Source organism: Scyliorhinus canicula, chromosome 20 (genome assembly GCF_902713615.1).
Source record: "Scyliorhinus canicula chromosome 20, sScyCan1.1, whole genome shotgun sequence".
Lineage (NCBI taxonomy): Eukaryota > Metazoa > Chordata > Chondrichthyes > Carcharhiniformes > Scyliorhinidae > Scyliorhinus > Scyliorhinus canicula.
Genome location: NC_052165.1, coordinates 51,919,617 through 51,946,901, shown reverse-complemented (window position 1 = coordinate 51,946,901; position 27,285 = coordinate 51,919,617). Strand labels below are relative to the sequence as shown.

Here is a 27,285-nt window from a genome sequence, read left to right as displayed (position 1 = left end):
TTCCGCCGTAAAAGTGGATTCTCCGGCCCATCTCCGAACACGATTTTGGCGTCGGCTAACGGAGAATCCTGTCCATAGTCACCCTAACTGAGAATCCAGCCCCTGATATTCTTTCAATTCTCCATGTGGGGAAGTGTTTGGTTTTTGCATATTGAAGTCACGAACTTCATGTGATATAGTGTTGGACTGCTTCATGGCACAAGGAGCAAATTATATATTTTCCTTCTTCCACATTTCATGCCATTTGCCTGTGTAGAAAAGATAATTCCACGAAAACTCAATATACTATACAATTATAACTTAGTGGCAACATCCACTAAGTTAAATGTTGCCCATTTAATTGAATAGACCAAACACCAGCCTAAATTGTGAATAGTGCAACATTCATCTTTCAACTAAAAACTATATTCGTTAATCTAATCCTTCTAAGTCACTCAGGAGCTTCAGGTTTCTGATGGAGTGCTTCGATGAAGGTAGGAACAGTTGAAAGCCTTTGTAAAGATATCTACAATTTCTGATTTCCTAGTCAAACCAAGTTGCAAGATGCAACTATATGAAAGTGTAAGAGTCGAAAACATCAGAAGAAACATAATGAATACAAAACAAGAAAGTTACCTTATTTCAGGTTAAATTGTAAATGTATTTCTCCTGTTTTATGCATGCAGGTTGCTTTATCGAGCCATTGATTCTCATACAGAAGATGCTGGTCCAATTTACAACTACAGAGTGGAGATATCCATTTTCTTCATCATCTATATCATCGTTATTGCCTTCTTCATGATGAATATTTTTGTAGGTTTCGTCATTGTCACATTTCAGGAACAGGGGGAACAGGAATACAAAAACTGTGAACTGGACAAAAATCAGGTGAATAAAAAGTTTAACGGACAAAGAGGAACTGGTAGTATATATGCTAGTATGAATAGTTTGAGTAATTGCACGTCATAAGATATATGAATGAAAAATTCCTTTGTCAGATACCAATGTGTGGCATCAACTGATAAATAATATTTTGTTATCACTCTTTAGCTTTTTCAGGTAAATGTGCTTTTCATGCAAATGGTCATCAGTGGTAGATAATGGTTTCTGCAATATCAAGCACCCCAAACCAGCAAAAGCACAGGTTGAATTAGTTCAGCGATCTGAAATTATAGTGGGTGCAATTTTATGGGCGTGTTGTGCCCAGCGCAAATCCTGCTATGTCAGGAGAATTGCGAGAGAGCACAGAACAGGATTTGCACCTTGCACAAAACAGTTTCTGATGCTCCAAGCTGGCATGATCAGGATCCTGATCACAGCTAATTTGCATTAATTTTAATCTCATTAGTAAAATTAAAGTCAAATGGCGCGGCCGCCGGGTATTCCTCCTCCTCCTCTCCCCCGACCCCTTGACGGTCCATTAGCTCTGAAGTGTGTTTCTTTTGAGCAGACGTCTTGTATTTTTTCTATGATGCATTTGTTTCTACTCTGAAGTGCTTCCTAGAAAGAGCAGGTGCTTTGACAGCATTTTTTTTTAGATTTGGTCTTTTTCGACTTCTGATGCCTGAACAACATGCCTGCACTGGAGGCACTTTTCCACCACAGAAGCAGCTGACACAACTCAGACATTAAAGTGCAAGGGTTCCTCAATGAGGACCTTCCCATCGCCACTTCAATTCTCTGGATAGATGTGATGACCATACTGGGGGCTCAGAGACCTTTGTAGCCCCCGGGTGGTCAGAGACATGGCTGGACAGTGCCAGGGCACTGATGTGTTATCTGTGTTGGTCTAACATCGACTGCAACTGGATGCAGTAAAACGAGAAACAGGCTTCCGACACAGGAGATGGTCCAACACTGTTTTATTGAACCTGCTGATTGCTGTACATAATCTGCTATGGGTTGACACTCTATTAACCTAACTGATAACCTCCTACTGGCTTGACCAGACTAGCTCTCTACCACATGGTGATGATGTTCATTGGCCTGTGCACTGTGACTATCTCCCTAGCCATGTCCTGTGAGAGAGAGAGAGAGAGCCTTAATGCCCTGTGGGCTTTATAGTGGTGGTGTCCTGTCTGGTGTTTGGTTGTTCTGTGTCGAGCCTGATCATGGAATCAGCCGTCGAGTCATAATTACATGACTGCGCTAGGATGCGGCGATGGGTCAAGAAGGACTGAAAAGGTTCATCCTTATCCTGAAGCTTCTGTTGGAAGATGTTCTGTTCAAAGCTCTCATTTACCTCAATGTCGCAGTGGTTGTCGAATTTCAGCAGAACCGTCTTGAACTTCGTCTTGTCTTCGCCATCGGCAAACGTGAGCGAGTTATAGATGTGGATGGCGTGATTCCCCCGCAGTCTACAGGAACAGTGCCATCTTTCGGGCATCCAATGCTGCCTCGAGGTTGGAGGCCTTGATATAGAGAAGGAACTTCTGTTTGAAGACTTTCCAGTTGGCGCCAAGGTTGCCGGAGATCCAGAGTTGCGGAGGAGGTTGGATTGTTTCCATGCCGCTGGATGGCTGCGTGCTGGTCGTTGCAGATTCACTCCAGGTAGGTTCGTTAGAGTTAATAGCTCCCTGGTACCATGATGTGTTATCTATGTTGGTCTAACATCGACTGCAACTGGATGCAGTAAAATGAGAAACAGGCTTGCGACACAGGAGATGGTCCAACACTGTTCTATTGAACCTGCTGATTGCTGTACATAATCTGCTGTGGGTTGACACTCTATTAACCTAACTGATAACCTCCTACTGGCTTGACCAGACTAGCTCTCTACCACATAGTGATGATGTTCATTGGCCTGTGCACTGTGACTATCTCCCTAGCCATGTCCTGTGAGAGAGAGAGAGAGCCTTAATGCCCTGTGGGCTTTATAGTGGTGGTGTCCTGTCTGGTGTTTGGTTGTTCTGTGTCGAGCGTGTTCATTGGTTATCCTGTGTGTCAATCATTGCCTGTCTGCATCTCATGAGTGGATATTATGACAGGCACTGCACCCTGTCTGGGTGGGACCTGAAGGCGGAATTGGGAGGGCATGAAGTGGGGCCTTTGGCGACCCCTCAGCAGGGTGTTGCTCACTTGGTGGGCTGATAACAGCAATTGGGGGGGTCTTTGCTGGAAAGAAGTGGGCGGGGGGAGGGGGTTGCAGAATAACGTGACAGAGATCTTTACATGTATCAGGTGCGGCATTCTCCGATCCTGGGGCTAAGTGTTGACACCGTCGTAAATGCCGGATCGTTTTATGACGGCGTCATCTGGCCCCTAGGATCAGCGATCCTGCACCACACAGGAGGCCAGGACGGCACTGGAGAGCCTCGCGCTGCTCCAGCTGCCGATACGGGCGTCAGCACAGGCGACGCAGGTCCATGCATGCGTGCCACGGGTGACGCGGGTCTACGCATGCGCGCCATGGCCTACACCAGTTCACGCATGCACCTGGGTTGCCATCTTCATGCCAGCCCCCACGCAACATGGCGGAGACCTGCAGGGGCCCGGCGCGGAGGGACATAGGCCCCCACCGGGATAAGCCCGCCCGCTGACCGGTAGGCCCCGATCGCGGGCCAGGCCGCCCCCCCTGCAGCATGAACGCCGAGGTCCCGCCAGCTAGGACCACACGAGAACAATGCCGGCGGGACTCGGCCAAACTCGGCAGGCACTTGGCCAATCGCGCAGGAGAATTGCCGGGGGGGGGACCGGCGTCGGTGCAGCGTTGCGTGATTTGCGCCCGCCCCCGGTGATTCTCTGACCTGACGCAGGGTCGGAGAGCCCGCCCCAGATGTTTAATGATGATCATTCGAAACTTCTATTGTTCCGAACTATAGAAAGTGTCCCCTCCCCTCAGTGCTCCCCAGTGCCCACTCAGTGATCCTCAATCTTCATAAACTTCCGTGCTCTGCCGCTACATCTAGGTATGTCCTTCGGATGCACATCAAAGGTGGGAAGTCTGCTGCTTCTCGCACCCTGTGGCCTTTGATGCCCTTGCCATTTGAGACCTTCTACCGAGGGCTGTACACCTCCAAGCCCCCCGACGGGGGCATGGGGATGAAATAATTCCTCAATGGACTGCTCATGTCAGTTGTGGGGATGACAGGTGGAGGGAACTGAAAGCACCAACAGATCGGGGAGAAATCATGAGTATCAGCTCCATGCAGGCGGGGAAGGTGCCGGGAGACAATAGGTTCCCGGCGGACTTCTATAAAAATTTGCGCTGGCCCAACACCTAAGGGATATGTTCGCAGACTCATTAGCGATGGGCACAGTGCCCCTACGCTAACGCAGGCCACGATATCGCTGATACCCAAAAAAGACAAGACCTGATGGAATGTGGATTGTACGGATCCATTTCTCTGCTTAATGTCGACGCGAAGATACTCGCAAAAGTCCGGGCCATGAGACTGGAAAGCTGCATGCCAGAGTGGTTGCAGAGGACCAAACGGGCTAACGGTGAACATCAGGTGGCTGATAAATGTAATTATGACCCCCTCCAGATCACCGGAAAAAAGGCATTCGACAGAGTTGAGTGAAAGTACCTCGTTGAAGTACGGGAGAGGTTAGGGCTGGGAGCACCTCTTCAGTGAAACGCCTGTACAACGCTCCCAAGGCAAGCGTTCGGACCAACACCACCAACTCGGAATACTTCCAGCTGCACAGAGGCACACGGCAGGGATACCCACTGCCCCGCTCATGTTTGCCCTAGCAATTAAACCCCTGGCGATCGCTCTGCAAAACGCAAAATGCTGGAAGGGCATCCAAAGAGAAGGCAGAGAGCAGAGACTCACTCGATGTGGGATGACCTCCTCCTCTACGTCTCAGAACCACAGAAAGGCCTGAAAGCAATCATGCAGTTCCTGAGAGATTGTGCCGTCTTCTCGGGCTACGAACTCAACCTGGGCAAGAGCGAGGCTTTCCTGGTGAACCCAAATGGGGGAGGGGCAAAATAGACGTTTGCCCAGTGGTGGTAGCCACACTAAAGACGTGGAACCAGATTAGGCAACATTTCGGTCGAACCGAGAAGGCACCCATCTGCGGAAACCGCAGATTCCCACCTGCCATGCTCTACGCCACCTTTATAAAATGGAGACAGGACGGGGGGATGCTAACAGTTAGGGTCTTTTACATGGGGGACAGAATAGCGACCCTGAGTGAACTGACGGAAGACCTGGAACTACCGACACGACAGGAGCTCGGGCACCTCCAAATCAAACATTTTCTCCATAAGGAGGCGGCAGGGTACCGGGACACACCAGGACACACAGAGCAGCATGGTGGTGTAGTGGTTAGCACAGTTGCTTCACAGCTCAGAGTCCCAGGTTCAATTCCCAGCTTGGGTCACTGTCTGTGTGGAATCTGCACGTTCTCCCCGTGTGTGTGTGGGTTTCCTCCAGGTGCTCCGGTTTCCTCCCACAGTTCAAAGATGTGAAGGTTAGGTGGATTGGCCATTCTAAATTGCCCTTAGTGTCCAAAAAGGTTAGGTTGGGTTACGGAGATAAAGGGGATAGGGTGGAGGAGTGCAGCTTACGTAGTGTGCTCTTTCCAAGGGCCGGTACAGACTCGATGGGCTTAATGGCCTGCTTCTGCACTGTAAATTCTGTGATTCTATGATTAGAGGAGCTGATAAACATGCCAGTAAAGAAGGGGAGTATTGTGGGAACATCTATGGACAGCTGCTGGAAAGGGCAAGGCTACCACTGGACAAAGCCAGACGAAAATGGGAAGATGTACTGGGAACAGAAGTGGGTTGGGTACTCTGGAGCGAAGCACTGAGCAGGGCTAACTCCACCTCCTCCTGCGCAAGGCTCAGCCTCATGCAGTTTAAAGTGGTGCACAGAGCGCACCTAACCAGAACCCGCATTAATAGGCTCTTCCCGTAGATGGAGGATAAATGTAAATGGTGCCAGGGAGACCCGGCCAACCACACCCACATGTTCTGGGCTTGCCCCACACTTGTAGTATTCGGGACAGCCTTCAAACGGTTGTGGGAGTGAGGGTGGCAATTTTCAAGATATAGGATCAGTCAGAGCTACACATGGGGAAGGGGGCCGAGGTCCTTGCTTTCGCTTCCCTAATCGCACGCTGGAGAATCCTGCTCGGCTGGTGATCAGCAGCACCACCGACAGCTGCAGACTGGCTGACAGACCTGCCGGAATTTCTTCATCTGGAGAAGATCAAGTACACCATCCGAGGGTCGGAAGAGGGCTTCCACAAAGCGTGGGGACAATTTGTTGACCTGTTCCAAGACCTGTTGGAGGCCAACAACGACTAGGGAAAGAGGGGAAGATGGGGGATAGCAGACAAGAACACACACTTCAAGGAGGTAAAAAGGGGGGAGGAGATGAGGAGGAAACCCAGGGAGCCACAGAGAGAAGCATGGGGGGGGGGGGAAGGAGAGGGTAGGAGTGGGGCAGGAAGCCACCCCCTCCCCTCAAACCCACAAGGCCTACAACAAAAAAAGCAGAAAAGAGAACAGAAGCTCAGCAATAAAACACGCAGGGCAGAAGAGGGGGTCCCAAGGATGGGACAGGGAGGGGGGATGGGGGAGAAGATTTACCAAGAAATATGTATGTATGTAAATAACAGGCACAAAAGGTTTGCTGTGTAAAATTTAAAAAGGCAATGAAAAATATTTTTAAAAAAATAACTTTTCCACTAATTCATACCTTTTGCCATTTTTTGGGAGAATTCCGCCCAGTATATGATCTGGACGATGGATGGCCCTCTGCTCTGAAACATAAAAGTGAGATTGCTAACAGTGACAAACAGGATGATCCACAGTAATTTGGCCACGAACTAAACTCATTCTTTCTGTACAATTTGACCTCCTTAATTGGCAGGGAGAGTGCAAACAGGGACTACTTTCAGACTGTTCTGGCAAAGACCAGCACAGACAAGATGGGCATGTAAATTAATTTCCATATTGACAAGTGTGTGGTTCACAAATAATTTAAACTAACAATGCAATTAACAAGATCATAAAAAATGCAAATAAGTCATTGTGGTAAATTTTTGGAAGAAAATAATTGACAGGCACAGAAGTTGGGGGAGAAATTTGTCTTGTGCTGTGTCATTTTGGTCATCTATTACATGCCTTACTGTCGATTCAGCTATATTGATGTCAATTAAAGTGACCATCAGGTGGATGTATAAGAAACAGCCAATAAGATTTGACCCATTTAGTGCTACCAGCTAAAGAAATTTGTATCTAACTTTGTTACACTATTATAGTATCTTGGTGTAATGACTTAGGCATGGCCTTTGAGATTGGACAACTGCAGTCGACATGATGTGAGGATATCACACATAGATGATATGGGAAGGTAATTAAGGCAATCAATTGGTCAATTGTGAGCAATTTTATATGGTTCTTCAATTTTGCAAATGCCACAGGGTAACCTGGGGACTTTAGAGCCTTGCCTGCCAAAGGCAAACAGCATGCAAGCGGGAGCTCTGTTTTAGCATCATCCAGCAGCCATTGTGAGGTCCATTGTTGAATGGCAGGCAGCAGTAAATGAATAAAATGCCTTGCAAACTGAGAAAAGCCACCTATTATGGACCTCATTCATGCAGATTTTGGGGTGCCTGTTGAGGTGAAGCATAGAGAGGGAGAGGGGTTCAGGCAGAGGGAGATTAACAACCTCAGGACTGACAAAAGAGCCTACCTTAGGGTGGGTACACAGGAAAAGGGCACAAAGAGGAACATAATCAACCTCAGTGCAGGAAAAGCTGCCACACAGAGGCCCTACCATCCAAGGCACAGGAAACATAATTCTTTATATTTTGAGACTCTATTCACCCATGAACCCCAAATGCAGCTAGGTATTGTTCTTAAATTTATTATGTGTACTTCCTATGTGTTTCCCTACACTAACTCCCTAGACTGCTGGCCTTGCTATCCTCATGTTGAGATTACCTTGAAAGCTATCTACTGACTGCCTGAGGCCTCGAGGGCCCTGGCATGCTGAGGGGTTCTTGCACAGATGCAGAAAACTCCTCTGTTGATGCGGCTACTTGAGGCAGCTGCTGAGGGGCTGCTGTCCACAGCAAGAGCTCCCTAAGGGAAATCCCCAGATACAGAAGGAAGACACCCCTCCTTCTTCCCAAGGCAGACTTGTACCTCCCTGTTGACCTTAGGAACCCAAGGACATGGTGGAGACTTAAAACAACACGTTCCCTTTCGTCTTAGCCCTGTTGCATCGAGATCATGGACAAGGTTGATGTTCTCTAGAATCTACTGACTAGTCTGATGGATCTGGCTCTTCATGAGGGTCACCAATCTTTTCATGTCGGAAGCCAAGCACACACCCAGAAACCTGGCATAAATAGACTCCTAGGGTGGGGTTGCAGGAATAGAGTTGGAGATTGGACTTAGGTAGGGTGGTCTTTCGAACGGTTGGTGAGGCTCCTTCTGCACTGTAGGGATTTTATGATTGTTGATGCTTTGATGTGCAGGCTCCGGAAGCTCTGTCAGACATTCATTTACCTCATGCTACAGCTGCAGTATTTGCCATGTTGCTGACAATTCCAGAGGCACAACATCATCCTGGGGCTCAGCATTACCCTGGCTGCCAGCAGTCCTCCAACTGTCACTGAGCTCAGCTGTCACAGCTTTTGCTAGTGCTTGGGAGCATCTGTGCTAGCTCACCAAGTTGTATCCCCGAATCTAAGTGTGAACAGATACCGATCAACCTCCACACCCTCTATGGTCAGTCCCCATATCTGCTCACTGTTAATTGGCAGGCTGACAAATAATTGCTTGCAGCCAGCTGATTCTTGCCCAAGTGGAAGTGGTACCTGCTCCTCTTCCAATGTTGGGATCTTTAGCCTAGCCATAAAATTCAAGCAGTCTGTACCAACATGCAACAGGACCAGGCAATATCCATATTTGAGCTGATGAGCGACAAGTAACATTCACACCACACAAGTGCCAGGCAATGAACATCTTTAACAAGAGAGAGTCTGATCATCCCCCCTTCGCGTGCAAAGGTGTTGCCACTGCTGAAACCCCTACCATCAATACCCTAAGGTTTACCATTGACCAGAAAACTAACTGGACCAGCCATGTGAATATTGTGGCTGCAAAAGCGGGTCAGAGGTTGTGAATTTTGTGGCAAGTAATTCAACACCCAACTCTCCAAACACTGTCCACAATCTACAAGGCACAAGTTTGAGGTTTGATGTAATACTTTCCAATTGCATGGATGAGTGCAGCTCCAACAACATTCAAGAAACTCAATAACATCCAGGAAAGAAAAGGCTGTTTGATTGGCACCCCATCCACTACCTTAAAAATTCACTCTCACCACCACCAGAACACAGTGACAGCATTGCATATCATCTACAGTATGCACTTATGCACTGCAGCAACTTGTGAAGCTTCCTTCAACAACACCTTCAAAACCTGTGACCTCTACCACCTGAAGAACAGGGGAAACAGGCATATTGGAACACCACCATTTGCATGTTCTCTTCCAAGTTACACACCATTCTAATTCGCATATATATCATTGTTCCTTCAGCGTCATTGGGTTAAAATCCTGGAACTTTATCTCTTTTTTTAATTATAAATTTAGAGTATCCAATTATTTTTTTCCAGTTAAGGGGCAATTTAGCATGACCAATCCACCTATCCTGCACATCTTTGTGTTGTGGGGGTGAGACCCACGCAGACACGGGGAAAATATTCAAACTCCACACAGTGGTGACCCGGGCCGGGATCGAACCTGGGTCTCAGTGCCATAGGCAGCATTGCTAACCACTGTGCCAACGTGCCGCCCCGTGGAACTTCATCCCTAACAGCACTGCAGGAACACTGCCACCACAAGGAATGTAATGGTTTATCAAGGTGGTTCACAACCACCTTCTCAAGGGGAAACAGGGATGGCCAAAATGCTGCTCTTGCCAGTGATGCCGAAATCCATGATAAAATATATTTTTTAAAAGGTTATTGCCCCATATTTCAAAAAATGCCTGTGTTTAAATGGGATTTCCGGTCCACTTTCAGTGAAGTAAAATCAGCAAATTAGCAGCGGTTCTGAGAAATGTTCCACTCATTGTATTTGGAATAATGATCATTTTCTGCTGTGCTCTGTTTTCTGATGGAATAAGAATTATTTTGTGCAGGGTTATCGGAGATACACACATATATATATATACACATTCTGAAATGAAGGATATAAAGGCACTTGAGCATTTGCAACAGGATTCCCAAGAATGGTATAAGAACCACCAGGGCTCTTATCTCAGTAAAAGATGATCTAATTGAAATCCTTAAGGCATCCCAGATGACCATCGGCTGCTTTCCGCTTTGAAGGGAAAAGTGACTGGTGGTGATTTAACATGAGAATCACCACACCTCAAGCGAAGGGCAAGGTTGAGAAGGCTCATGAATAACCTCAGTCGGTATGGGAATTTAACCCACGCTGTTGGCCTTGCTCTGTATCACAAACAAGGGCCGGGATTCTCCCCTACCCGGCGGGGCGGGGGGTCCCGGCGGGATGGAGTGGCGTAATCGAGGCTGTGGTATGAAGAGACAAAAAGTCCAGCTCCTTTTCACAAACACCTTTATTTCACTTTAACAGACCTGCACTAAACTCAATCATCACATCACCAGATCCAGAGTCCATCTGAAGCCCCTTTACATATCAGTGTCAATCATTGAACACTTAACATAAGTGAAACAACTAATTGCAATGTCTCTTAACCCATTACTTAACAGTCTCCCCTTCCTTGGAGAAAAAAACCAATTAGGTGAAAACACAATTTCAAGAAACTAAAATTTCAAGAAACTAAAACACACACGTGATTTCCCCCCCTTATTTTTTGAGTAGAATAAAAAACAACATTCACAGAAACAGGCGCCCTTCATTCACAATATCCAAAAGTTTCCGTGAACTAGCCCCTCTTTTCGTTAAACAGTCTGATAGTTGATAGCTACTGTCAACCCATAAAATTTTTGTTATTTCCCCTCTGTCCAACATCTGCTTCAAACTTGCGATGTCTATCGTAACCTCTTTTCATTGACACTTTTTGTAGAGTGCACATTTTCCGACAGGGATTTATTGTCAATGTGACAGTCAATAGGTATATTACCCAAGTCCCCTAATCCCAAAATTTCTGTCAATATCTGACTTATATAAAAGGCCATATCCACCGTTTCCACTAAGCTCAATGTCTCAGCAGCCAAAGTGCTTTTGACCACTCTTATTTTCTTTGTTTCCCACACAAGAGGGCAACATTTACCATTGTTCCCCAAAAGGAAAATGATAAAACCTCCTGCGCTTGAAACTCCATCACATAAATTTGCATAGGACGCATCACTATAAACTATGAGATTCAAATGCCAAAGATCACTTAAAACCGGGAACTTCAAAACACTCTTGCATTTTTAGTTTGGCCAACACTTTATTTGCTCTTATTATGTCTTCCACTTTGGGATCATTCATTTTTGTACTAAACTCTAAGACATCAAAACTCACATCCGGTCTAGTCGGTCTACCTAACCAGTTCAGTTGCCCAATTAAATTTCGCTGTTGCTCTTTTTCTATCTCCGAAACTATTGTGTCTTTTTGTGAAATCCGGCCACGACTAATTGCTATTGGGCTGATGCTTTCCAAATAAGATTGCTGACGCAAAGTTACCCCTAACTTAGTCTGTCCGATGTCCAGTCCAATATATTTAAATGCACCGGAAGCCTGACTCCCAACCCTGAATTCTTTTCTCAAACCAGATTACAAAGGCTTCAAAATCACTAGTCCCGCCCCACAAAAAATCATCGACATGCATCATAAAGATGCCAGCAAGATTTCCGTTATAGTGCCAGTAAAACATTGCAGGATCCGCTTTCAACTGGCAACAGCCTAACTTTAACAAGACTGACCTTACCGAAAAGTACCACACTCTCGATGCATCATTTAATCCATATACACATTTGTTCAACTTCCAAAGTACCCCTTCTGTGTTAGCTGCTTCTTTAAGAGGACGGAGAAAAATGTCTCTCTGGAGCTGATGCCCCTGCAAAAAGGCAGCTTTTATATCTATAGATTTTCATTCCCATTCCTTTGTGGCTAATAGAGCCAAGAAGATCTTTAAAATAACCTTTCCTGCTGTAGGTGAATCTACCCTTAAATCCTGATCTTCTAAGTTTTCTTTAAATCCCCTTGCCACAAGCCTGGCCTTTGCCTTATAAGTTCCATCTGGAAGAACCTTTTCTGAAAAAATCCATCTGTGGGACAGAGCTTTTTGTCCCCTATTCGGTACTTCCGTGTATACCCCAAATTCACTCCAACTATGCAATTCTTGCTGTTTAGCATCTCTGATAACTTTTTCATCTAATTTATTTGAAGCCACCAAAATCTCACGTGCATGTGGGCTTCTACTTCTATTAGTATTCGTAGTCTTACTCCTGTTCCGAGATCTTGATAAACTACGTCCCCTCTCCTGCCTGGTATCTCGTTCTGTACTGCTACTGCTTGATCTTTCTCTTCTGTAGCGGGATATCCTTTCAATAGTTCTCGACCTTTTCCTGCAAACCTGTTCACTATCTGATGTACTGTTACTCGTTCTGGGTGAGTGCGCTTTACACTCAATTGGCTCTGTTTTATTCCTTAGCTCTAGAGTCGCTAGGTATCGTTAAGATACCGCCACAAGATTCAAGTTCAAGTTCAGACCAATGACTCAATACACCAATTAGTAAGTTCAAACAAGACACGTTTATTATTACACAGTTATTTACTACTCATGCATATAACACTAAAAGACTAGGCTATTCCTACCACTAACAGGCCAATACTTATCTGAAATAAGGGAACTGCCGGATCAGGGAACAATGGCTTCTTGCTTTGTCCTGGATCCGCTGGCTTCCAGTTGGTGTGGACTAAAGGGGTCAGGAGTGTCTACTCTCGTAGCGTGCGTTGTATGACACTTACTTGATGGCGGCTGCTGACCAGGTTTCTCCTTCTCTATGTCTTCTGCTGCAAAGGTGTTCTGTTGGGAGGGCCGGCTGGTCCATTGTGCCTGGGAATCACCGGGAATCACTCACTTAATATGCACAGCTAGTTAGTTACAATGCTGTCTGGTTTCTTTAGCAGCTAGAATACACGGGGGATTCTGCAAACTGCTTGTCTCTTTGCAACTGTCCATTTTTCCCTGTAACCTTTGCGTTCTTCCATTTTGTGTGAGGAAGTGGCCAACCCAGGTGGCTACAGTGCTATCTGAACTGGCACTGCGTTTCTGTGCCCTCCATTTTTGAACTTCGTTTTCCCAATCCATTGTCTTAACTTCCTCCCCTGAATGCTGTACATTCAACCAATGTTTATACTTTCCAGTGGCCTTCCCTGCTCTACTAATAACAGTTGCATCCTTCCATTGACTAGACCCTTCAGGCAAGTATGTCACTTTTGTACCAACCTTTGGTAGTTGCCGTTTCGGAAAAATGGCCTGATCTAATTTATCAGAAGTGTCGTGTTCCTCTACAGAAACCCTGTCTATATCAGTTAACTGGTCCTCAGTTCTGTAACACATGCGTACCAGATGACACTGGTTCCTCGTCATGCCTGTCTGCTCTGTCTAAATTTGAAAATTTGTAATCGGTACCCATTATCCTTGATGAATGTACCCTAACAGTTTGATTACCATATTGCAAAATAAATGTTTTGCCATCTATGCCTATGATCTTCACTGGGCCTTTTCATTCATTAGAATTGTCTCTCTTATAGTATACCATGTCTCCTTGCTGAAAAATGGCATCTGATGGCTGTACATTATGTCTTAAAGCTCTGCGAATTCTTTCAGAGACTTCTGCTTCCAAAAATGCTTTTCTACTGCTATGTAATGCGTTTAAATGTTCAGCAAAACCTGAACTAATTGTAGTCCCTTCCCAAGCTGGAGGCTGGTCATCCAAAATGGAGGGAATTTCAGGATTTCTACCAAACACTAATTGATAAGGACTATAGCCCCCAACCATCTGCAATGAATTCTTTGCATGTACCGCCCATGCTAAAGCCGAATTTAGCGTGCAGTTTGGTCGATCTCCCAAAATTTTCCGAAGCATGTCATCGATAACAGCATGATTTCTTTCGCAGACACCATTACTAAATGGGCTTTTTGCAGCTGTGTTCATAACTCTGATATTCATGTTTTCACACATATCCCTAAACTCATCATTAGCAAATTCTCCCCCATTGTCCGTAAAGAATTTTGCTGGTGGACCCATTTCTATCCCGATCCATTTTTCCACAATTTTATCCAAAATTACTCTCTTTTCTTTACTTCGTACAATCGTTGATTGACTAAATCTGGTTGCTAAATCTACAAAAGTCAAATAAATATATTATTTGCTTTATCCCAGATCTTAAGGTCCATGGCCACAATGTCATCAAATCCCTGGCCAAAGGTAGGGTTACTATCAGTCGTGCTGGTGTCCTTCTGTACTTCCTGCAAACTTCACAGCGATCACTAACCTGTTCTATCAGCTTAGTATAGTCGTCATCCCTTACCCCTGCATCCTTTAATACATTTTTCAGCCTCCGAGGAGACGGATGTGCAAATTGCCTATGCAGTTTTACTACAATAAGCTTTTTATCAGCTAAAGTCGCATTATCAACTGCCATTAACACATCCTTAACCACTCTATTTGAAATATTATTTGTCAATAATGGAATACAATAGTGTCCCTACTGTGTAAATTGTAAGTCCACCGTCTTCCCAAAAACTGTTGCCTTATCCTGGTCCATATCCAGCTTCATGTGTGCTTTCTTCATCGACGGTCTGCTCAGAAGCAAAGGTATCTCACATGATACAACATCCGTGCTAATGAAAAGATTCACTCCAGCAATATTGCAAGGGATCACCACTCTTTTCAGCGACTTCAGAGTATTATCATCCCCAAACCTGAAACTGGTGGAACTTTTAAATTCCTTAACCTGGTTACGATTTTCAGCATCCAAGGAGTCCAGATAACATTTTAACCAGTCAATCCCACACACAGTAGATGTGCAGCCACTGTCCAATACAGCACAGTTGAAAGATTCTGCAACCAACACTCTCATTACCGGCGTAAAACAGCTTCTTAATAGGACAATGCCTTCTTTCTGGTCACTATCTATTTCCTCTTCTGACTCTTCCGTGTCATGTGTCGCTTCAAATACTCTATCATAACGAGTTGGACAGTTGAAAGCATAATGGTATTGAGAGTCACATCGAAAACATCGATTTATCATACCCCGGGGAATTTCTGGGGTTCATCCTCCTAATGTAGGTTCTAACTGGGTTTCTGTCTTCATAATTTCCTTGTCTCGGTCTCCTTTTATAGTCTTGAGGCCTGTTCGTAGCCATACGATTTCGCTATCCTGTTAGTAGTGTATCTTCCATATTCTGCCTTATTGCAGGCTGACCTATTTGGGTCATCAGAGCCATTGGAATTGAATGTTTCCCCAAAATATTTTTTAAAAACTGTTGTCATCTGTTCGAATAAGGTATCGTTATCCGTAAACTGAACTCCTGTCAAAACCAAGAGCCTATCCATGTTGCTCACTCAAGCACAGTCAAGTAATTTAAAGGCCAACACAGACTGTGGAAATTCCAGCCTGTGTTTCTGCAGCCTTTTATAAAGTCTGCCAAATTCCATCATATAGTCTTCCATAGATAAATCCTCCTTTTTCCAGAACTTATCAAAATCCGACCATGCTTCATATGCACTTAACAAGTCATCTTTCTTATAAATCTTGCCATATAAAGTAATAAAGTCGCCAGACCTTCTTCTGAGTCTAACTCTTCCAATTCCAGCTCAGAAAGCACTTTGTTTCGGATTTTACTGCCATACGGTAAAGAAAGAGCCAATGCCATACCTTGCTTTCTCTTTCCTAAAGCAGTCACCTTAGTCCACATAATTACCGCACTTCTCCATTGGTTGTATGATTCCCTTTCAGAAAATAAGGGAGGATAATCATATCCGGCCATCTTCGTCCTGGGTTCAGCAATATATCCCTTTTTTTTTAACTCCTTGGTTTGATCTGGAAAAATTGTTTCTTTCAACCCTTCACATTTACACAGCAACCATCCTCTGCTACCAACTGTTAGACGTAATCGATGCTGTGGTATGAAGAGACAAAAAGTCCAGCTCCTTTTCACAAACACCTTTATTTCACTTTAACAGACCTGCACTAAACTCAATCATCACATCACCAGATCCAGAGTCCACCTGAAGCCCCTTTACATATCAGTGTCAATCATTGAACACTTAACATAAATGAGACAATCATTGAACACTTAACATAAGTGAGACAACTAATTGCAATGTCTCTTAACCCATTACTTAACAACCTTGAGGAGCTAGGCCCACGCCGGAGTGGTTGGTGCCCCGCCGGCCGGCGGAAAAGGCCATTGGCGCCACGCCAGCCGGTGCAGAAGGGATGTCATCCCCGCACATGCGCAGGAGAGGGGCTCACTTCCGCCTCCGCCATCGTGAAGACTCTGACGAACGCGGAAAGAAAAGAGTGCCCCACGGCACAGGCCCGCCCGCCGATCGATGGGCCCCGATCGCGGGCCAGGCTACTGTGGGGGCACCCTCCGGGGCCAGATCGCCCCGCGCCCCCCCCAGAACCCCAGAGCCCACTCGCGCCACCTGCCCGCTGGTAAGGTAGGTGGGTTTGATTCTCGCCGGCGGGACCGGCATGACAGCTGCGGGATTTCTGCCCATCGCGGGCAGGAGAATCGCCGTGGGGGGGCCCGCCAACAGGCGCGGCATGATTCCCGCCCCCGCTGACTCTCTGGTGCCGGAGCTTTTGGGAGACGGCGGGGGCGGGATTCACGCCGGCCCCCGGCGATTCTCCGACCCAGCAAAGATGTTTCCACTTGTTGGTAGTCCAAACCGAGGGTACATAATATAAAATTGTCCTTAATCTATTAATCAATCTAATGATTAAGTAGTTAGGGTGAATAGTATATGATGGGCGCATCCAAAGACCACGCTGTTCCCACAAAAACAGCTTCCTGCGGTGCAGCGTGGCCATTTACAGCCGGGAGACCCTGCTCTCCACGCCGATGCGATCTCGCGCGACGTTGCAATCTGAATGGGTGGGATCATGTTTTGGCAAATTTGCATATTAGAGCTAGGCAGTAAGCGTCACTCTAATCTGCAGATTCCCGAGGTACCTGAGTTTTTGGGATTCATCTCCTTCACCTCAGAGACTTTGGGCAAGCGCCGTTCAGCACTGGTATCCACAAACGGGAGCCAGACAGGATGGCACTCATGGGCGTCTCTTAGGGGATTGGAGGCCTCCAGCTGCACGCCTGCTGGTACCGCCTGGGCTCCCTGGCAGTGCCAGATTGGCATCCTGGCAGTGCTAGCCTGGCACTATGACAGTGCCACCTGGGTGCCAGCTTGGCACTGCCAAGGTGCAAAGGTGGCACTGGCAGCTGGCAGGGGCAATGCGAAGGTGCCGGGCTGGCATTTTCTTTACACACATGATCGGGCCGGGGATGCATTGTGTGAGTCTTGGGGGGTGGGTGCACAGGGGGCAGGACTCCCATTGTGCGTTCGGGCTGGGTTAAGGTTGGGGATCGTTTTGGAGGCCTCGGAGATCGGGATGCCATTTTAAAATGGTGTCCCGATCTCTCGCTATAATGGGGAGTTCCCCACTGTACAAAATGGGGCTATGTGTGGCTTCGGATGTGCCTTCCCCGTTCAGGCCCCTTATACAATGCGAGTCGCGTTGAATAGCCATGTGTTTCTCGGCACTGCGAACGCTCGCTAGGGGACTCTTCCATTTTGGGAGAATTGCGGCCTACTTTTTAAGGGAAATCTAGATAACGGAGGGAGGAACGAGAGAGAAAGGAATAGAATATTATGCAGATAGTCGAGAATAGTTAGATTATGCAGACGGGAAAGAGGCTCATGTAGAGCATAAACACCAGTACAGACCAGCTGGAAAAACATACCGATTCTTTGCAATAATTCCCTATAATTCTGTGTATGGATGACTTATAAATGCCATGTAAACCTCTGTGGTTCTATGATCCTGAGGGAAATTTACAAAAACAAATCAATAACTTGAAAGGCTTGAGGCTGGGATCTGATTTTCAAATTAGAACACATTTTGGGGTTGAGTTGATGTTGAAAATTTTGTCTACTAGTTTGATATCACCTGGACGCAAACATTTGCATGAAAGCAACACAAATAATAAAGACGTGCTGCATCGGGCCCATATGTCTGTGAATCGGATGAGTAGGTTCTTTGGGGGTGAGGACAGGTGCACCAGGTGTTCGGGGAGCCCAGCGAATCATGCCCATATGTTCTGGGCATGCCCGGCACTGGAAGAATTCTGGAAGGGGGTGGTGGGGACGGTGTCGAGGGTGGTTGGATCCAGGGTCAAACCAGGTTGGAGACTCCCGATTTTTGGAGTTGCGGCGGAGCCGGGAGTGCAGGAGGCGAAAGAGGCCGGTGTTTTGGCCTTTGCGTCCCTAGTAGCCCGGCGGAGGATCTTGATGCAGTGGAAAGATTCGAGGCCCCCAAGTGTGGAGACCTGGATCAGTGACCTGGCGGGATTTATAAAATTGGAGAGGGTCAAATTTGCCCTGAGAGGATCAGCACAAGGGTTCTATAAACGGTGGCAGCCTTTTCTGGACTTTCTGGCTCAAAGATAGGTATCTTGGCCAATAGCAGCAACAACGTGGGGGGGTTCTTTATTATTGTTTCTATTTTTTCTATGGTTATTTAACTTAATATTGTGTTAATTTAAGTTGTTGTTAATATATTTTGTTGTTCATTGAGGATGGGCGAATATTTATGACTGTTATCATTATTGTTATTGTTGGTATTTTATTTCGGTTCGTTGTTATGTAAATACCCAAATTTGTCAATAAAATTATTATTTTTTTAAAACAAATAATAAAGGCTACAGTGCTGCCTTAGGTATTGTCCACCTGTCATCACAAAATATTAGTACTTGTGTTTTCAAACATAATTTTATATAGGGTCGATAGATAGTATATTCACTTTTCATAAAATATGATATTTATTGTTATATAAAATAATTTATTTTCTGCCATTTACAGCGCCAATGTGTGGAGTATGCCCTAAAGGCTCGGCCTCTTCGGCGGTATATCCCAAAGAATGCTTACCAGTATAAAGTGTGGTATGTCGTAAATTCCACCTACTTCGAATACCTGATGTTTGTTCTGATACTACTGAACACAATTTGCTTGGCAATGCAGGTAGGACAAAGAGAAATATGGGAATTCAGTGACCTTTGTTTAAATGGGATTAATGCATGCTTCTAGTGAAATTATACCAGCAGTTTGGGAGCAGTTCTGAGAAATCTAACAGTCATTGTTTTTGGAAAACCAATAATTTTTATTTGGTACTTTTTTTGCTAATGGATTAAAAAGTCCCTTGTGCATGTTTATCCATGATACATAAAACTATTTTTAAATGAATTCCAATGAAATTATCAATACAACTGAATAATGCTGGCCTGTACCTCAGCTTGCTATTTATTTATGAGACATTAGGATATATTGTATCTCCTGCATAGAGCACAAAGAGAAAGATTGGGCATGGAAAAGCATACCCCACTAATGCAATGCTTTACATGCAGGCGCTAAAGATTTAAATCAATATTTTCACATTTTGTAAGCGGTTTTATTGTTTTAGCAGTGAAATTGGTACTTTCCTACCCTTTTTGAGGAGGGAGGAGGATGAGGCTGTTTTCAAAATTAAATACCCTTCAATAAATTGCACGCACCTTAATCATCATATTGTTTTCAGGACCCACTATTCCATCACCATTGTCCAGAATTTGGATACTGATTTCTCTGGCAGCTTGCTCTGCTGGTAAAGGATCAAATAAATGTGTGTGAAAGTAATAATGGTGTCACCACCAAAGGAACACAAGAATTTCTAGACAATATAAGATCTTGATCCATCAAGCTTGCCCTTTACCATTCCAGACACTTTCAGTCCTCAATGTTATTATGCAGTAAATCAGACAGCAACACACATGTGCTGTTAAATGTGAAGGCCCAGAAGCTGCTGCCTATTAGGCATTGAAATCCATATAAAGGTATGAAGTTGCTGTACTTATCCACCAGTTACCCCTAAACATGGCAGAAAAAGGTAGGGATGATGCATTCAGGCATAAGTAAAATTTTAATGGTATAATAAGTCTTAATTATTGCAAAACAACCTTCTCTGGATCTGAACATTCAATTTTACAAGTAGAGTTTCATTTAACTGTTTACTTATTTCGATAACTGTTATTTGTCTTTTGCTGAAGAAGGCCATTGTTGAAAAATATGTGAAGTAAAATTATGTGATATGAATCGCCTCATTGCAAATCTTTGTCCTCAATTTAAAGATTAATTTACTTGTTCAGCAACTGGCCTGTTTATTAGTCTGCATTTACTCAATATGCAAAGAAGTCATGAAGATTGCAAAGTTTAACAAAAAGACATAGAAAATGGCTTTGCTGAGACATCCATTTGGAAGCACTTAAAATTAATAGCACTTAAATCAAATCCTTGGATCCCAAAAGAGTATTTTTTTTTAAATTACCTGCTGTAGTAAGAATGAAATTTCCATTTTGAATGAGATCCTGAATTATTATCTAATTCTTTATTTCTCTTTTAAGCATTTCGGCCAGTCAACGAAATTTAGTCAAGCCATGGATGTACTTAATATGCTCTTCACCGGACTCTTCACAGTTGAAATGATTTTGAAGTTAATTGCATTCAAGCCCAGAGTATGTATTGCAAACATTTTTCCTACCTTTCTTAACTGATCTGTATATTAGCCTTTGATCATTCATTAGTTTGCCTTAGAAACCAATGTATTATTAAAACATTGTCAGATAGATAGTGTATACAGATGCATACTAAGCTTGTCTCCATAATAATATTCTGCTGTCTAGTGATGCTAAGCAGACAATGACCTGATTCAGCACACTGTACCCCAAAGCTTTTCACACTGAGGGTTTGCATATTGGTACTATTTACACTTGAAATAAAATCAAGTGCTGATGCTATATAAAATTCTAAGAATACCCTATATTATTCCTTCCTTCTAATCATAACCACCCAGAGGACAATATGCCATAAGCAGCTTTTCAAATGTATTAAGCACAGCAGTGGCCGGGCCATTGATGCTTATAAAACTTTGTTTTGATGAGTAAACCTGTCTTTAGTACTTCAAGTGATCGATTCTTAGTAAGAAAAAATGTGGCTGCAATTTTTAACCAAGTTGAGAGAGGGAAAGTGGAGCTGGTGTGAGCAGCAACCTATGGCAACATTAGGCCTGAGTAATTTTAACTTTTGGTCTCACCTGCATACAACTCTTACTTGGAAAATAATGACCAGTGCATTATTAAGCCACAGAAGGAAGTCGCTCCCTGTGGGACTGAAGTTTTGGCCACTGTCGTGATCTCTGTGTATCAATATACATGATCAATGTATGATCAATGTATGTAAAACTAGTACAGTCAATTCAACACGAGATGTCTCACTATCAGGTGGTATAAAAAGAACTTTCCCCCTCTTTCTGAGAGAGTGTGCTTCAGGAAAGTGAACAGACAAGACATAGAATAGCTAGAGAGAGAAGTTATGTTATGTTAGCCCTACCTACCATCTTTGTTTGAATCAGTAATACCCACATGTTCTGCTGCCATTTCGTTTGTTTAGCCACCTTCTCAAATGAAATGAAAAAGGCTTCCACCTCCTTCTCTTTTTTTTTATAAATAATTTTTATTGAAATTTTTACAAAATATAAACATCTTAACTCTATTAACGTACAACCGCGGTAACACCCCATAAACAATGCCCCCCAGCTTCAAGAGCAACTTCAAACAAAAGGAAGAAACAAAAACAAAGAAAAAGAGAAAAGAAAAAAAAACAAACAAAGGAGAGAGATAGCACCTTCCACAAACCCTTGTGCACAGTTCTCCCTCCCCCCAATCCTTACCCCATCCCCCCCCCCCCCCCCCCCCGAGATCCAGGCCTCCACGCTTTGGGGGCCTCGCATCCTTCCATTGGAGCAAGATCCTCCGCCGGGCTACTAGGGACGCAAAGGCCAGGACCCCGGCCTCTATCGCCTCCTGCACTCCCGGCTCCACTGCAACCCCAAAAATTGCGAGTCCCCAGCCTGGCTCGACCCTGGATCCCACCACCCTCGACACCGTCTTTGCTACCCCCTTCCAAACTCCCCCAATGCTGGGCACGCCCAAAACATATGGCCGTGGTTCGCTGGGCTCCCCGAGCACCTAGCACACCTGTCCTCGCCCCCGAAAAACCTACTCATCCTTGTCCCAGTCATGTGGGCCCTATGCAGCACCTTGAACTGTATGAGGCTAAGCCTCGCACAGGAAGAGGAGGAATTCACTCTCTCCAGGGCATCCGCCCACGTCCCCTCCTCAATCTCCTCCCCCAGCTCCTCTTCCCACTTCCCCTTCTGTTCCTCCACCGAGGCCTCGTCTACCTCCTGCATTACCCGGTATATGTCCGAGATCCTCCCTCCTCCGACCCACACCCCCGAGAGCACCCTATCCCCACCCCTCGTGGGGGCAGCAAGGGGAACCCCTCCACCTGCTGCCTGGCAAACGCCCTCACCTGGATGTACCTAAACATGTTCCCCGGGGGGAGCCCAAACTTCCCCTCTAACTCCCCCAAGCTCGCGAACCTCCCCTCCACAAACAGGTCCCTCAACCTCCTAACCCCTGCCCTGTGCCAGCCCAGAAATCCGCCATCAATGCTCCCTGGGGCGAACCGATGGTTCCCCCGTATTGGGGCCTCCATCGAGCCCCCATTTCTCCCCTGTGCCATCTCCATTGCCCCCAAATTTTGAGGGTAGCCGCCATCACCGGGCTTGTGGTATACCTCGTTGGAGGGAGCGGCAACGGCGCCGTTACTAGCGCTTCCAGGCTCGTGCCCACACAAGACGCCGCCTCCATCCTCTTCCATGCTGCCCCCTCCTCGTCCATTACCCACTTACGCACCATCGCTGCGTTGGCCGCCTAGTAGTACCCACAGAGGTTGGGCAACGCCAGCCCCCCCCCCGATCCCTGCCTCATTCCAGGAACACTCTTCGAACCCTTGGAGTCCCATGCGCCCACACAAAACCCGTGATACTGCTGTTGACCCTCCTGAAAAAGGCCTTTGGGATAAAGATGGGGAGGCACTGGAACAAGAACAAAAACCTCGGGAGTACCGTCATCTTAACGGTCTGCACCCTCCCCGCCAGTGACAGCGGTAACATATCCCAACTCTTAAACTCCTCCTCCATCTGCTCCACCAACCTTGTGAGGTTGAGCTTGTGCAGGGCCCCCCAACTCCCAGCCACCTGGACCCCTAGGTACCTGAAGCTCTTCCCTGCCTGCTTCAGTGGGAGCCTACTAATCCCCTTCTCTTGATCCCCCGGATGCACCACAAACACCTCGCTCTTGCCCAGGTTCGGCTTATACCCCGAGAAACCCCTGAATTCCCCAAGGATCCTCATCACCTCCGGCATCCCCCCCACCGGGTCCGCCACATACAGCAACAGGTCGTCCGCGTACAGTGACACTCGATGCTCCTCCCCACCCCGCACCATGCCCCTCCAGTTCCCTGACTCCCTCAATGCCATGGCCAGGGGCTCAATTGCCAACGCGAAGAGCAAGGGGACAGGGGGCAACCCTGTCTCGTCCCCCGATGCAGCCGAAAGTACTCCGACCTCCTCCTATTCGTGGCTACACTTGCCATCGGGGCCTCGTAGAGCAGCCTCACCCACCGAATAAACCCCTCCCCAAACCCAAACCTCTCCAACACCTCCCACTCCACCCTATCGAAGGCCTTCTCCGCGTCCAACGCCACCACTATCTCCGCCTCCCCTTCCACCGCCGGCATCATAATGACGTTGAGGAGTCTTCGCACATTTGTGTTCAGCTACCTTCCCTTCACAGACCCCGTCTGGTCCTCATGTATGACCCCCGGCACACAATCCTCTATTCTAGTGGCCAGGATCTTTGCCAGCAGATTGGCATCAGCGTTCAGCAACAAAATCGGCCTATATGATCCACACTGCAGAGGGTCCTTGTCCCGCTTCAGGATCAAGGAAATCAGCGCCCGCGACATAGTTGGGAGCAAAGCCCCCCCCCCCCCCCCCCCCCCCCCCCCCCCCCACCCCCACCCCCCATGCCTCGTTAAAGGTCCGAACCAACAGGGGGCCCAACAGGTCCAAATACTTTTTATAAAATTCCGCCGGAAACCCGTCCGGCCCCGGCGCCTTCCCCGACTGCATGCTCCCTATCCCTTTGACAACCTCCTCCAACTCGATCGGTGCCCCTAGTCCCTCCACCCGCTCCTCTTCCACCCTCGGGAAACGCAACCTGTCCAGGAAGCGCCCCATTCCACCCTCCTCCACCAGGGGCTCAGAGCGGTACAGTTCCCCATAAAAGTCCCTGAAGACCCCATTTACCTCTACCCCCCTCCGCACCACCTTCCCAGAGCTATCCCTCACTCCCCAATCTCCCTGGCCGCGTCTCGCTTCCGGAGCTGGTGCGCCAACATCCTGCTCGCCTTCTCCCCGTGTTCATACACCGCCCCCTGTGCTTTCCTCCACTGGGCCTCCGCCTTTCTGGTCGTCAGTAGGTCAAATCTGGCCTGTAGGCTATGCCTCTCCCCCAGCAATCCCTCCTCCGGGGCCTCCGCATATCTCCTATCCACCTGCACCATCTCCCCTATCAGTCTTTCCCTTTCCCTCTGCTCCCCCCTCTCCCTATGGGCTCGGATGGAGATCAATTCCCCCCTCATCACCGCCTTCAATGCCTCCCAGACCGTCCCCACCCGAACCTCCCCGTTATCATTGGCCTCGAGGTATCTCTCAATACACCCCCGGACCCTCCCGGCCACCTCCTCCTCTGCCAGCAGTCCCACCTCCATGCGCCAGAGCGGACGTTGGTCCCTCTCTTCCCCCAGCCCGAGGTCCATCCAGTGCGGGGCATGGTCCGAAATGGCAATGGCGGAGTATTCCACTTCCTCCACCCTCGGCACCAGCCCCCTGCTCAGGACAAAAAAGTCAATCCTCGAGTAGGCCTTATGTACATGGGAGAAAAACGAGTATTCCCTGGCCCTTGGCCTCTCAAACCTCCAAGGGTCCACCCCCCCCCAATCTGGTCCATAAATCCCCTCAGCACCTTAGCCGCCGCTGACCTCCTACCCGTCCGGGACTTGGATCGATCCAATGGGGGATCCAGCACAGTGTTAAAGTCTCCCCCCATGATCAGGCCCCCCACCTCCAGGTCCGGAATGCGGCCCAGCATACGCCGCATGAACCCCGCATCGTCCCATGAACCCCGCATGAACACTACCCGCTCCCCCTGCAGCTTGCCACTCACCATCACGTACCTCCCGCCACTGTCAGCCACCACCTTCAACGCCTCAAACGACACCTTCTTCCCCGCCAGGATCGCCACCCCTTTACTCTTCTCGTCCAGCCCTGAGTGGAATACCTGGCCCACCCACCCCTTTCTCAGCCGGACCTGGTCCACCACTCTCAGGTGTGTCCCCTGGAGCATGGCCACATCCGCCTTCAGTCCCTTCAGGTGCGCAACTACTCGGGCCCTTTTGACCAGCCCATTCAGCCCCCTCACATTCCAGGTTATCAGCCGGATCCGAGGGCTCCCTGCCCCCTTCCCCTGCCGCTTAGCCATACCCTATCCCTTGCCCACCCCCGGCCAGCGTCCCACACTCTGCCAGTTTCCCACGGCGGCACCTCCCCCCCTCCAGCACTCCCTGCATCCTCCAGCTCCTCCTGACCGTTTCAGCAGCAACCCGGTAACCCCCCCCCCAGGCTAGGACCCCTCCTAGCCGCGCCCCCCCCTCTACAGCACTCCCGTGAGCCAGCTATCTTCTGCTGACCCCGGCGGCTCCTGCCCTACTTTCGGCTCCTCCCAACGTGGGACTGCCCCTCCCCCATAGTGCCCCTCAACCAGTCCACCCTCCCCCGCGGGAAAAGAAAACCCCGCCCCCCTCCCTCTCCCAGAGCGGGGACCCCACAGAAAGCCCGCGCTTTCGCCCTACCGGGCCCCGCCTCCTCCAGGGCCACTCCCATTGTCAGTCCCCCCCACCAGCTCCCCAAACACCCCGTTTACCCCTCAGTCCAAACCCGTCCACCCAACTCCTGCTAGAAAACCCATAAAGAAAACACCCGTACGTCATCACCCCACCCACCCTACGGCCACCCCACATCATACCCTAAACCCCGCAGATACACATACAGTATAAATAAATACAGTATTCCACAGCATCCCCCATCCGGGGGACCCTCAGTTTGAGTCCAGTTTCTCGGCTTGCACGAAGGCCCACACCTCCTCCGGGGACTCAAAATAGTGGTGCCGATCCTGGTAGGTGACCCACAGACGCGCCGGCTGCAGCATTCCAAACTTCACCTTCCGTCTGTGGAGCACCGCCTTCGTCCGGTTAAACCCGGCCCTCCGCCTCGCCACCTCCGCACTCCATTCCTGGAAGATCCGCACCTCCGTGTTCTCCCATTTGCTGCTCCGCTCCTTCTTGGCCCACCGGAGCACACACTCACGATCCACAAACCCGTGGAACCTTACCAACACCGCCCGCAGCGGCTCGTTCGGCTTGGGCCTCCTAGCCAGAATTCTGTGGGCCTCCTCCAACTTCAGGGGCCCCTGGAAGGACCCAGCCCCCATCAGCGTGTTCAGCATCATCACCACATAGGCCGCTAGGTCCGACCCCTCCAGCCCCTCCGTGAGGCCCAGGATCCGTAAATTCTTCCTCCTCGACCGGTTGTCCAACTCCTCGAACCGCTCCTGCCATCTTTTATGGAGCACCTCGTGCACCTCCACCTTCCCCACCACGGCCACGACCTCGTCGTCCCTCTCGGCGGCTTGCTGCTACAGCTCCCGGAACGCAGCCCCCTGGGCTGTCTGGGTCTCCGTCAGTTCCCTGTTGGTTACCTTGATGGACTCCAGCAGCTCCACTTTCAGATCCTGGAAGAGGCTCAGCAGAGTCGTCTGGACCCACTTCTTCAGTTCTTCGAAACTTTCGCCGGCCGCCATTTTGTCCTGCGGGTCCCGATTTTTTTCAAAAGTTTTTCCTCCCGATTCTCTCCCTGCTCCGCTCCTGGTCTGCACCATGGGACCTCTGGGGAAACTCCTGGCCTCTTCCCCCGTCGGGATTTGCCTCTTAAGCTCCATTGGGGGCCTTTAAAAAAGCCTCGAAGTCCGTTTTTTTTCGGGAGCCTCCGAACGTGCGGCTCAGCTGGTCATTGCCGCTACCGGAAGTCTTCCACCTCCTTCTCATCAAACCTTGGCGATGCT

The 27,285-nt window shown here is 47.9% G+C and overlaps 1 protein-coding gene across 4 annotated transcripts in view; it reads left to right on the top strand.

Annotated features, from left to right (window-relative positions):
* The window catches only part of cacna1c (calcium channel, voltage-dependent, L type, alpha 1C subunit), a 1,225,933-nt gene that overhangs the window by 873,289 nt on the left and 325,359 nt on the right, over positions 1-27,285 (top strand). For all 4 annotated transcript variants that reach the window (XM_038780480.1, XM_038780479.1, XM_038780478.1 and 1 more), the window contains 3 exons: positions 666-867; positions 19,028-19,186; positions 20,602-20,712. In XM_038780480.1, the coding sequence (XP_038636408.1) occupies positions 666-867; positions 19,028-19,186; positions 20,602-20,712 (472 nt within the window). The remainder of the gene's footprint in view (positions 1-665; positions 868-19,027; positions 19,187-20,601; positions 20,713-27,285) is intronic.